This window comes from Colobus angolensis, unplaced genomic scaffold, assembly GCF_000951035.1.
Source record: "Colobus angolensis palliatus isolate OR3802 unplaced genomic scaffold, Cang.pa_1.0 Scaffold11, whole genome shotgun sequence".
NCBI lineage: Eukaryota > Metazoa > Chordata > Mammalia > Primates > Cercopithecidae > Colobus > Colobus angolensis.
Window position 1 is genome coordinate 18,111,759 of NW_012112030.1, and position 12,689 is coordinate 18,124,447.

Sequence of the window (12,689 nt, forward strand, 5' to 3'; positions counted from 1 at the left end):
TCTCTCTCTCTCTCTCTCTCCCTCTCTCTCTCTCTCTTTCGTTTTTTGTTTTTTGTAACCAGGGAAAAGCAGGAACACACAGTCCCCCATTACCACAAATCATGCGGGCAACTTTCCTACATTTGGGGAAATCGCAGGGGTCAGCACATCAGGTGTGCAATGGATAAGCCTCACCCAGAGAAAACTATCCATTATTAACCATAACAGCTGGATGACAAGATATTTCCTTTAAAATATTTCAGAAAAGTTCCATTTTTGAGGCTCCCCTCAAGATCAACAGCCTCTTTCTTGCTTCCTGCTGAACTCTCTTCTGAGATCACTCCCAATCATCCTTTCAAATTAAAACAAGATCTTCTCTCTCTTTTTTTTTTCAGTTTGGTTAAACCTTTTTTTATTACAATTTTCTATTTTCCTTACTGTGCAGATAAAATAGACATTAACTGATTCTTAGTTTTCTCTGCCTTGGATTAAATCACATCTCTTAGATGTTTATTGGTATTGTGCGAAGCATATATTTTAAAAATAAACATTAAGAGAACGTTTAATTACATAGAAGCAGAAAGAGGCAGGATCAATATATTTGGGTATTATTCTATAAAATTCTCAGACAGCTTGGCATCATTGCTTATATCCCACAGCTTCAACAAGAAAAAAATTACGTGAAAGAATTTTAGCACAATATAGAGATCAATAGAAACACAGAAGAGTGACCATAAAATATAATTCCTCTTCTGTGCTTTAAAAAGTTATAGTCATGGGCTTTGACTATCTGGCAAATGCTCACAGGTATGTAAGTCAATTTATAATATGGTATTTATTCCTTACGTATTAGAGACAGAAGAAATCAGAAATATTGGCACCAGAGAAAGCAAATTAGAGGGAAACAGAAACATGTATTTTCCCTTATTGAAATGGTGAGCAGAGGCTGTGTTATGTTTGAATAAGCTTTTCATTCATGCTCTTGCTTCAATCTCTCACCCCTAAGATGTATGTAAAAAATTCAAAAGACAAGTCTGGGCTGAGGGTAAAGCAGATGGTATCCATTTTCTTATGATAGAAGGGAAAAAAGCTACAACAATTATAGATTCAAGTCTCCTTTCACTTGCAAAATAGAAATTTTGTAGTGCTCAATCCAAATATTGTGGCCTCATATTTAGGAGTTTATAAACAGATGCTCTGGGCTTCAGACTTCCTGTGAGTTAGTCTCTAAGACTTTTAAAGAAGCTCTGTAGAAACTGGTGGAATATTTGATATCTCCCTAGCTTCAAGGACCCAGACTATCCATATGAATGAGGGGGAAAAGCTCCACTTTAGAATTGCTGGCAGGGCTGGCAGGGCTATAACTAGGTCGGGGTGATCAGACTCTGCCACAAGACACCCAAATTTAGACAGCATGAGTTTAAGCAAAAACAAAACAGTTTAAGGCAGTGTAAAATTTTGAGGTCCTCAGCGAATTTCCACACTACCTCTCTAGTCACAATGCTACTAGCTCAACTTTGGAGCCAAGGCAGCTCTCCTGGGAAAGGACAGAGACCGATGGTGCTAAAAAGCCAAGGTTTAGGGTAGAGACCACTCTGCCCTTTTACATCCTGAGAGCGTGGGGCTAGGGTCATCTCCTCTTTTCAACTTGCCTCACCCTCCTCCTAGCACATAGTGGAATGAAGTTGCTAGTTATATGTACTGCTGACTTTATTAGAGGCTTTGACCTAGGTTGCAAGTACCTTGAAATTGTTAACCCACTTCTACCACTTCCAGCCCTGATGTGTGCCCAACAAAATTCATATAACCTGAGAGTCGACCTATATGATGGGAAGATAAAGAAAGAAAAAGCATAATATTAGTCTCAGTCCTTATTTCTCCACAAGCTCGTCCTCAAGTTCGTATAAACGTCCTTAACAGCTCTTGATCTTTGGAATTCTACAAACATAGAGCATATATTACCTGGTGCTGGTGGGGAAGTATTTACACAACACACTGAACATTTCCTAAAGTTTTCAGTGGACTGGTAACATTCCCCTCCCCCTTAGGTCCCTCCTGACAAGGATTTGTCAGTGAAAAATTTCACAAAGTCGATATTTCAAACAAAGAAATTAAAACTCTGGATGGCTGACTTTCTATTAATAAAGAAATCAAAAACTGTATATAATAAAGTTAAAAAACTGGAATATATAACTGCTGACGAAAAGAAATGGTATCAATATTGTTTCCATTTTGAATCATCTATAACACTCTTGTAAAGCCCTTGACTAATCCAAAGATATTTTTGGCAAATTTAAAATCCCAGGATTTTTTCAGTTATTTTCCATTTCAAGCCATGTTATCCAGATTGCTTCAGGTACAAGTTATATATAGCCTGAGCAATTTTTTTAGCCAAGAGAAAGACATGAGACATCACAAAGCCAAACACAGTATTGTCTGAACATGTGCCATTTGGGATCATTTACTTCCTACCCTTGCAAAGACAGATAAAAGTGAATTGTACAGAAGCAAAATCCAGTGAGCACTTCCTTAACTTCTTACATGAGAATTATGCAGTTTAGATGCACAATTTTGTATAAACTTTTGGCAAAATACTCTATACAAAGCATATGTGTCTGTGAGTCATTGTCCATATAAAAATCTTTCATATAAACATTACTTTACTTTTCTTAATTATGGAATGACTTAATCCTTCACCTATCTTAATTTTACTGAAGTGTGATTAAAATTAAAGAGGCCATACTTAGTCATGATCTTTGGAATCAATGCAGTTCTCAAATCAAGGCTAACAAAAACTAAAATCCTATCAGGATACTAGTTTTTAGCCTCTTCCCCCTTCCTTTTGCCCCCATGGAGCAGCCAAATTTTTATGACCACACAACTAGTTTTTAAATTAGTCTGATGGTACAAAGAGATGCCCCCTCTTGGCAGGTGCATCATCAAAAGTGATTAAAGATTTTCTTATTGAGTGTCTTCTGAGCTGAATTTTAAGGGTCAGTTATTTCAAAATGTAATTGATCAAATCTGGAAAAGTACCAGGCCCAATTCTGAAGGTCTTAATTTCAGATAAACAAAGAAAGATAGTGGGAGCTTAGAATTGAAGATCTTAATAATAATAGAGTATTCCAGAGCACTCTACAGGATGATTCTAGCAAGGTCCTTACTTAGGAACACATAACACAGTAAGGATAGAGATGCTTAACTTCATGACACAAACACACACACACATACACACACACACACACACTTCTATCTAATCTATTATGGCCAAAAGGCATATGTATGTCATATCTAGTGAGTTGTAATCTACGGTAAGAAAATATTTTCATTAAATTGTAGTCATAGTTTGAATGCTGTGAGGGTGTATGTCTATCTTTAAGTGAAGACAAAGTGGAACAACCAAAATTTCATTTTGGTCTAATCCAGGGTGTCTCAACCTTGGTACTACTGACATCTCAGCCTGGATAACTATTTTGTTGTGAGAGGCTGACTTGTGCATTGTAAGATCTTTAGCAGGATCCCTAACCTCTACTAATTACATGCTATCAGCACCCTCGAGTCATGAAAATAAAAAAATGTCTCTGGTCTCCAGACATTGCCAAATGTCACCAGAGAGGGATAAGGAATCATCCCAGCTGAGAAGAACTGGTCTAATCAAACATTACCAGCACTGGCCATTTCTGTTTTGCCCTTCAGAACCCACATGAAATAGTTCCACAAGTTTGTAAACTAAAAATTATATATAAATCTACTGCATAAATCTACCCCAGGCATCATAACAAGATGAAAAATTTCCACATAATATTTTTTCCCTCCCTTCCTTCCTTCCTTCCTTCCTTCCTTCCTTCCTTCCTTCTCCTTTTTTTTTTTTGAGATGGGATCTTGCCCTGTCACCCAGGCTGGAGTGCAGTGGCACGATCTTGGCTCACTGCAACCTCCACTTCATATTTCACAAATATTTTCAGTGGAACTGTGATGTATGGGCTTTATGGAGCTCATTAATTACATTTTAACAATTAAAGTACTAATCTGAGTAACACATACTTTATTAACTTTTATATGTGTTTTTGTTAAGGCTTTTACATTTTTAATGGTATACTAGTGAAAATGTGTTCTTTTTTAGGTAACTACTAAATAATAATAGCTCAAAAGAGGAAACATATTCAAAGTTTCACTCAAAGTGAATATTTAACAGTTTCTTCATGGTACATTCTCACGTTTTTGTTGCTGTATAGCAAACCAGTTCTCCAATAGAATCAATACTCTCAAATTCTTAACTTTCTAAGTAACAATATAATCTGCACTATCAACAAGTCATATTTTAAATGCTAATTTTTATAATAACCTCAATATTTAATTGCATTTAGAAGTGGTCTACTTTAATGATGCAGAATTTTGCCAAGGGCTTTCTTATGTTGATGTCACATTAAATTAACCCATCAAAAAATACCAGCCATTATTATTTACATAGTAACATGGGATGCTAAGATTTTATTCTTAAAATTAAACTAGAACTTTTTGGTACAATTTACCTAAAATTTGGTGACATTTAAAATAATAAATAAATTGAGTTCTAGTGTCTCATTTTAGCTTAAGACATTCCAAAGTATGAAGACAACTAGAGGCTTCCTTTACCCTTCTCTGAAATGTAAACACATTTGGATGCTTGTAATCTGTCAGTAGAGTTTTCTTGCTGTGTATCAAAGCTGGTGTAAAAAGCTAAGTAGTCCTACCTGCTACTAAGGAAATAAATAGCTACTAATTCACATCTTTTTACTTGTACAAACTATACCTTGTGTGACCATGCTCAACACCAAGCCCATTCATGAGATTTTGGGTAAAATCAGGATGAGTAAGACAATTCTGCTCATTCCGGGTAAGCATTTGGGGGTAAGACTTGCATCTCGTGCTGCTGTGGGTATTATGTGCAGCAACCAGTGAGCTTGGTTGTCTTATATCAACACGTAATGGATAGTGCATGACACATTTGTGATTCTCCAACACTGGTTACAAATTTTTGCCATACCAGGTCATATGAGTTCAGCTTTCACAGTTGCACAGAAATGAGCTTTAACTTTGTGTGTGTGTATGTGTATCTACATGTTTGTATATATGCATTCTTGCATGTATGCACACATGTCCTTTATCTTGCAGTGAATATGCCACAGTAGATAGAAAAGGGATTTGTCTTCTGGTCTGTCTTCCACAGAGACTAAGCTTTCCATCATTGTGCTTTACTGCATTTCTGAATATTGAATTACGAAGACAATTATGCCAATTTACAAATAAATAATGCACTTATACTGGTAGTCTTTTGCACTAAAATAAAAATGACAATGCAAACAGGCTTACATAATACAGACCTAAAATTGGGTTTATGTCCTAAATTCTGAGGAAGGAAAGTGGCTCCTGTTATCCAGACTATGAATCAACACAGTCTAAATTCAATAATGCTTCACATTGTCTCTGTAGAGTTGACAAAAGAGGAAGAAGCAATTCTTATGTAAAATTTTAAAAATAGAGGGGAGCTATAGTTAATATAGACGTGGCTCAACAAATCACAATTATCAGCAGTAACATTTTGTATCTTTATTACTCAGGAAGGGATTTTTTAAATCTACCCACCCACTTCCCCTAAAGAGGGCAAAAATAAATAATAATTTTTTAAAAAACCTACAGTTCTAAAGCCAGTCTTAATAAGACAGGTTCTTATTAATATTATTAAGCCAGTTTGTGTTGACAATCAGCAACACTTTTACCCCAACATTTTCTTTATCCTATATTGATTGATTTCTCAGCCCTGACAACTCAAGTCTGTCTTGTTTTTGAACTGCATCTTCTAGATTTGAGCCATGTGCTTTACCAACAGCATTTCACCAGCATTTTACTAGTTGCAAATCTGCCATGTGCTATAAAGTATTTCATAGGATGTTTCATTTCTTATTTGTCCTCCAAGCCAACACTGAAAGTAAAGTTTTGCTTGGATTTTCATCGTTCCTTTCCTGTTTTTCCAAGGGCCCATGCAAACCCATGAAACAACTTGACCATTCCCTCTTGGAGTCACATAGAAAACCTAACAAAAATACCCTGGTTCAGTCCTTTCTTCTTCCATTGTCCCTAGGAAGTGGGCTGGAGTGAGGTATCTTCACATGGGTCCAACTGCATTCTCAGTGCACCGATTTTATGAAGATACCAGAGTTGGAGAAATTCCTCGGGCATGGCATGGAAGCCAGAAAAGGGTAAGACGTTATCATAGTAGTGGTGGCTGATGGGCTGCTCACGCATATTCACAGAGAAGGGCCAGAAGCCATAGATGGCCACCTCTTCACAGAGACCCAGAGCTGCGCTCACCAGAAAAAGTCCTGTGGACAGGCGCTTGGCATGGATTCCTCTACTTTTCCAGAACTTTCCAATGCTACGCAGAAAGTTGGGGTTCGCAAACAGCACTGTTTGATTGGCACCAACGTCTGACAGTGTATAATAAACCCGCAAAGATGGCTCTGTTCCTGTCTTCATAGAAAAGGCAGGCATGTAGATGTAACTGTGGTTATAGATTTTCATGTTGTCCACAAATGTCTTTCTGGACCACAGAAGGTTCTGAAACCTATTAAAGAAAAAAAACATGGTTCAATTAAACCTAGAGAAAAAGAAACTCACTAAAACCCATTCTGTTGTCTTCTGGTGGCCGTGATACCTCAGATCATCTCAATGAAACACATGAAAAACACTTCATTCATATTTAAAATCCTCCTTGAACTTATCAATTATCTCTCATCAAATAGCCTGGCTTTTCCCCTGACCCCAACTTCTTAAACACAGTTAACATTCGTTAATGGGGCTCCCTCTGAACTAAAATGCATTACACATTTGTTCTCTTCCAGAATGTTTCTGCCTGAAATGTAAAATGGTTTAATTCTCATAAATTCCTAAATGTTGTTGGCTGGAATTTTGATGAAAGGTACTTAGGCGGTCTAACGGAAGCACAGGAGTGGTTTCTTCATCTGCATATCAAAGGAATCACTTCTAAGATACCTCTTCCCACTGAAATTCTATGATTCTATAAATATTCAGATTCATCAATGCTACAACTATAATATTACATGGAAAAACAAAAGCTTGTTACTATTACAAAGTAGTGCAGGGAGCTGCCCATATTGCTTGCTCCAAATAACTCTACTTTCCCATGTTCTTTCCGTTTGGATTACGTGAAATTCTAATGCAGTTGTAGAAACAAAGATACAAATAAGTACAATATAATGTTCTAAATACAATGTTCATATTTGTATAAAGTACTATGGAATACAGACGAAAAAAATAATTCTGACTTGAAAGAGGGAGTGTGGCCCAAGAAAGCTACAGAGCCGGAATAACATTTAAATACACTTCTTATAGGGAAGCAACAGAAAGAACAGCAACTAAACTTGAAGAGACACTTTGGTTATAGGCAAGAGTGCACAATATACTGAGGCAATGACAAGGATTCCCTGTCCCTAGAATGTGGGAGATACTAATGGCAGGCGCAGTGGCTGAAGACAAGGCACTCTTCGAAAAACCTCTTATGTCTGTTTTGTTTGCTTGAACATCACTCCGTGGTGATGGGAAATCTTCACAGCAGTGACTGCTTACAGCACTTATGACAACTGTTAGTCTGTGTAAAAAAAAGGTACTCTAATAGACTAAAAGATTACATTGGAAGGAAGTGGCTGGTAGCCTGGAGACCAGGTAAGAGGTTGCTAATATACTCAAGTTAAAAAAAAAAAGAAAGAGAGAGAGAGAGAAGAGAGGGAGTGCGAAAGGTCGAGAGAGAGAAAAGCAACAAATTAGACTAGGGCCTTGCAACTTTTAATTCCTTTGACCATGGGAGCTGCCCACCTTGGGTTATGTGCAGGTGGAGCAGCAAATCAAAGAATGAACTGAACCACAACTAGCAGAGGAAAGTCTGGCCTGACATGTTGGCAGGCTCATCATAATTAGGTGAAATTAAAGTTCTGAATACACAAATCCACAGGATTGTACATAGAAATCAGTGTTATTTACTCTGCCTGCCCAGAAAGGTATGGTTCTCAAGGCCAGAAGGAAGGGAAATCTCTCAAGTTGTCTTCATATCCTTGATCCAGTAGCCTGCTTTCTTGATCCAGTAGCCTGCTTTATCAGTTTTCCCTGGGCCCTGATACAGAAGTAATAACAGGGTCTTTAGGTAGATTCACTTTAACTTAGAAGGAGCCATGGAAGCACATTCAACCATATCTGGAGCTGGGCCAGCCTCTCTTCCAGGAATACAAATTCCTGCTTCCCAACTTCCAGATGGGCTCTGCTCAGCAATTCTTTTCTTCCTTCCATTGCCCACCAATGTCTTCCACTCTCTTCCTAAAATACTAGTGCTTTCCCAATCATAAGACACACCATGCAGATAACCTCCTGCTCCTTTTGAGCCATTGGTTCTCACACTTTAGTTAGAATATCCCAGAGAGTTCGCTAATATCACAGCTTCCTGGGTTCTGATGAGAGTGATCCAGGGGCTGAATTTTTGCCCAGTACTCCTGGGTAATCTGACACAGTTGGGACATACTTATTTAGAAGATCAAAGCATCAGTGTAAGCTGTCTGGCTTTCTGCATCCATCCCTCACCATCTTTTTCTTTACATCTTCTAATGACATCCTTACTGCCATTCTAAGAAGTGCTTCATCTTCCCCTCTGTATCTTGAGACAAGCTGTTTCACATATCCTGAAGAACTCATGTTCCAAAGTGGGTCTCTCCTCTCTAAAAAAAAATTCAACCTCTCCATCTCAACTGAATTATTTCCTCTGTCTTCTACATATGGTTAGAACTTTCCCCTTCAACTTTACTAAGGTATATTTTACAAATAAAAATCGTGTATATTTAAGGTGTGCAATGTGGTGTTTTGATATACACATACACTGTGAAATGATTACAACAAGCAGGTTAGAACTTAAAAAAACTCTTCTTAATATGTTCACACTGTTTCCAGTGCTACATTCTTGTTCTGTCATTTCACCATCAACCTTCTAGAGCAGTTAGGATACCTCTACTGCTTTCCTTGCTTGCTTCCATTCCCTCCTTATTCCTGTACAGAATGGCTCCCATTTCACAGGGCCCTGCTGGCTGATGGAACTGATCCCTGTCTCTGTAGTGGACTACATACTAGTGGAGAATTACATGCTGCTTCAATAAAGTCAGGATGATTGATTTTGTGTTTCCTGTCTTAAAGCCAACTGATTAGTCTTGAAGGGAGGAGCTTTCCCTCTCTGAGTTTTCACTTTGAAAATGAACACACAGCTTGAATTTACTACAGTCCTAATTTTATTGGCACTGTTATTATTTTTACCTCTCCCATTCTGTGACAAATGACATTATTATTTAAGAATTTGATTCAGTTCAATAATTGCTATGGTATACTGAATATGTTTAATAATATCCTGATCAAGAGTTTAATGGGGTTGGTATTGAATTTTATTACATTATCACAAAATTCAGCTGGAATAAGAAAAGAGGGGTGCTCCAGTTTGTCTCTCCAGCCTCAAACTCAGCTACTCCTCATGTCCTCACCCTATGCCCCAGCCATCCCTGTGTGTGTACCTGTCCATAATTTTTATTGCATATATAGATTCATTTTTGCTGATCTAGTCATTGCCCTGGTGAAGTTGTGTCTATAAATCAAGATCCAACTTAAGCTTTCCTTTATTAGGCTTATTCCTTCCTTCCAACTTAAGCTTTCAAAAGTCTTCTTTGAATTCCTGAATAATAATTGCTCATACTCTCTAAGACTATGTACTCCTTGAAAACAAAGGATGAGTCCTATTCATCCTTTAATTTTTATAACCTAGCTCAGAATATTTGTGTACTATATGAATAGAAAACTACCAAACAAAAATTTTTAAACATAAAAAAGAAATCAGACCAGCCTATGAATTAAGAATAAAAATGAAGTAAGATCAGCCCATGTATTATTAAAATAGAAATGATTAATTTATAATCAATATGAGCATAAAAGGAAAAACAGAAACAAAGTGGAAAGCACAAAAGTGTACCGCATTTTACAAAGGAATTGAATAGGTGATAATGGGGACAAAACCAATAAGATTTTTCTAATTACTTAATAAACAATATTGAGATAGTTAGCTAACAATTTAGAAATCTGAGAGGGAACAGATTCGTACTTCATGAGACAATTACTAAATAATTTTAAGATAAGTAAGATAGATATTTAAAATCTAGCCGGCAAAGCGACTCAAGTCTACAATCCTCGCACTTTAGGCAGCTGAGGTGGGAGGATCACTTGAGGCCAGGAATTCGAGACCAGCCTGGGCAACCATCTCAAATAATTATGAGTAAATATTCAGTAAAATCTATGTTACAAAAAAACTAAAAAAAATCGAACTTATCAGACATTTGCAAAATATATTTCAACATAGGAAAATATTGACAACATTGATTATGCCATGTTGTAAATTTTCAGTACCATGAAGAATAAGATAACTAAAGTAAAAAGGGAATTACTCCAAGAAATATTTACAGCAAATATGACAAATCGTTATCGATAAACTGTAGTGTCTGAATATATTGGTACATCGCTATGAAAATGGACAATCCAGAAGGAATTTCAGTAAAACATGTTAAAGCATTTGGTTACAGTTACAAGATGCAAACTGAATACAAAGGGAATATTAATAGAATAGAAAGAAACACGATAAAGAGTGAGGGTCCAGCTCTCACCTCCTATGACAAATCTCTAGAAATAGCAGAAAATCAGTTTTTAAAAGTCCATCTCCATTCTGAAAATAAAAAAGAAAGCAAACCTCAGTGGATCCTGAATCTAGGTTACCTCAATAAAACAGACAGCTTACCAAAGGAAACCAGAGCATGAAGTAACTTGTTGAGCATTCCTCTAAAAGGGAGCAGTAGCAGTGCCCTATGCCTGGAGGCAGGAGATACTAGAGAAAGTGGTGGCTAACAGCAATCAGCAAGGTTATTGTTCGGATTATGGGGTAGCAGAGACACCCAGGTGGGCTGAACGCTAAAATCCTGCACTGATCAATTATCACCGTGTATGTGGAAGGAGGTGTCAGTTGCCAGGCAGGAAAAGTGGGTATGTGTCCAGAAAGGTGGCTCATCCTAGGGAAATGGAATTCTCAACTCATACAGTATCAGCAGTCAGGCCTATAGTTCCCAAGTGGAATACTGACACTGAGTAGCCCAAGGAGGAGACCTACAAGCAGTAACATTTGGGAACCGCCCAAGAGAAAGCAACGTTGCCACCTTCTCAACCCAGAGTAAAACCCACCTGTTGGTAGGTACAGTCTCTGCATAGAGCTTCCAGTCACCAAACAAGAACACACAGGCAAGCTCAGAAGACACTGATGGATAGTGTCCAACACAAGAGTCAGAGCAGAGGGACTCAGAGGAAACCAAAATCATTCAAGGGGCAGAGGAAAACTCTTAAACATCTATAATTAGTTTGTTTACTCATGTTCATGGCTACCACATCTGGACTAGGATGATATAAAAAGAAAAAGCAGTTACGTAATAAGAAAGTGCTGCTGGCAATTTAAAATATATAACAAAAGGTGTATTTGGGTAAAGGAAAGCTCCAGAAAAATAGCTATAGAGTAGGCCTAGAAAGCCATCAATCAGGTTCAAGTAAGAGAAAAATACAGCTCCAGATGAACATCTCAACAGAAACAAACAGTGCCCCAGATAAACCAATGTGCAGCAGGGATGGAAGAGCTGCACTTTCAAAGGATTCCAGAGATGGATTCACGACTGCTGCATGGAAGGGCTTTATGCGCTCTGGGAGAAAATTTAAATGTGGACAGGCTATCAGTTCCTGTAATAAACTTTTTATCTCAGATGTGAACTCACTTAGGTAGACACTGACTATTGATTTGATAGTGATATATCTGGATTGAGAGATCAAGAAAGTACAACTGTATAAGGTAGACAGCTGTGCTGTGAGGAGCACATGAAGAGAACTCAGTCTATTTTTCCATAAGAGATCAATAGACAAGCTGAAATTTTAAGAATTGTAATTAAGCATGTTGTTTTCACATGTGACAAGAAAAAAATCAGCCGAAGAAGTTGAAAGGTATAGATTTTTGGAACATAACTTGGGGGAGTTGGGGGGGTCTGAGACAGGAGATTGCTGGTTTTCATTTTGAGCTTTGTCATATGAGTTAATTTTTCCACGTATGTGCATTATTTTCGTAAAAACAGAAATTTAATGTTTAAAATTATAAAAAAGATAAGATAATTTTTATTGACCAAGTTCACAAGACTACCAAAATAATAATAGTCAAGAAACTTTAAATACCTAACATGATAGCTTTTAAAAATACATATAGCATAAACCAATAAAAACTACAGATACAAATTCACAAGTCCACAATCACAGTGATTTTCAATTTTAAAATATATTATTTAAAACACATAAAATAGAAAATTTCTAGCCAGGTGCGGTGGTTCACGCCTACAATCCCAGCAGTTTGGGGGGCCAATGTGGGCAGATCATGAGGTCAGGAGTTTGAGACCAGCCTGGCCAATATGGTGAAACCCCATCTTTACTAAAAATACAAAAATTAGCCGGGTGTGGTGGCGGGTGCCTGTAGTCCCAGCTCAGGAGACTGAGGCAGAAGAATCGCTTGAACCCAGGAGGGGGAGGTTGCAGCGAGCCAAGATCGCGCCACTGCACTC

The 12,689-nt window shown here is 37.6% G+C and overlaps 1 protein-coding gene across 2 annotated transcripts in view; it reads right to left on the minus strand.

Moving 5' to 3' along the window:
* Positions 1-5,201: 5,201 nt before the first annotated feature.
* ST8SIA1 (ST8 alpha-N-acetyl-neuraminide alpha-2,8-sialyltransferase 1) overlaps positions 5,202-12,689 on the minus strand; it is a 137,121-nt gene continuing 129,633 nt past the window's right edge. For both annotated transcript variants that reach the window (XM_011955159.1, XM_011955166.1), the window contains one exon: positions 5,202-6,583. In XM_011955159.1, the coding sequence (XP_011810549.1) occupies positions 6,097-6,583 (487 nt within the window). In that variant the 3' untranslated portion in view covers positions 5,202-6,096. The remainder of the gene's footprint in view (positions 6,584-12,689) is intronic.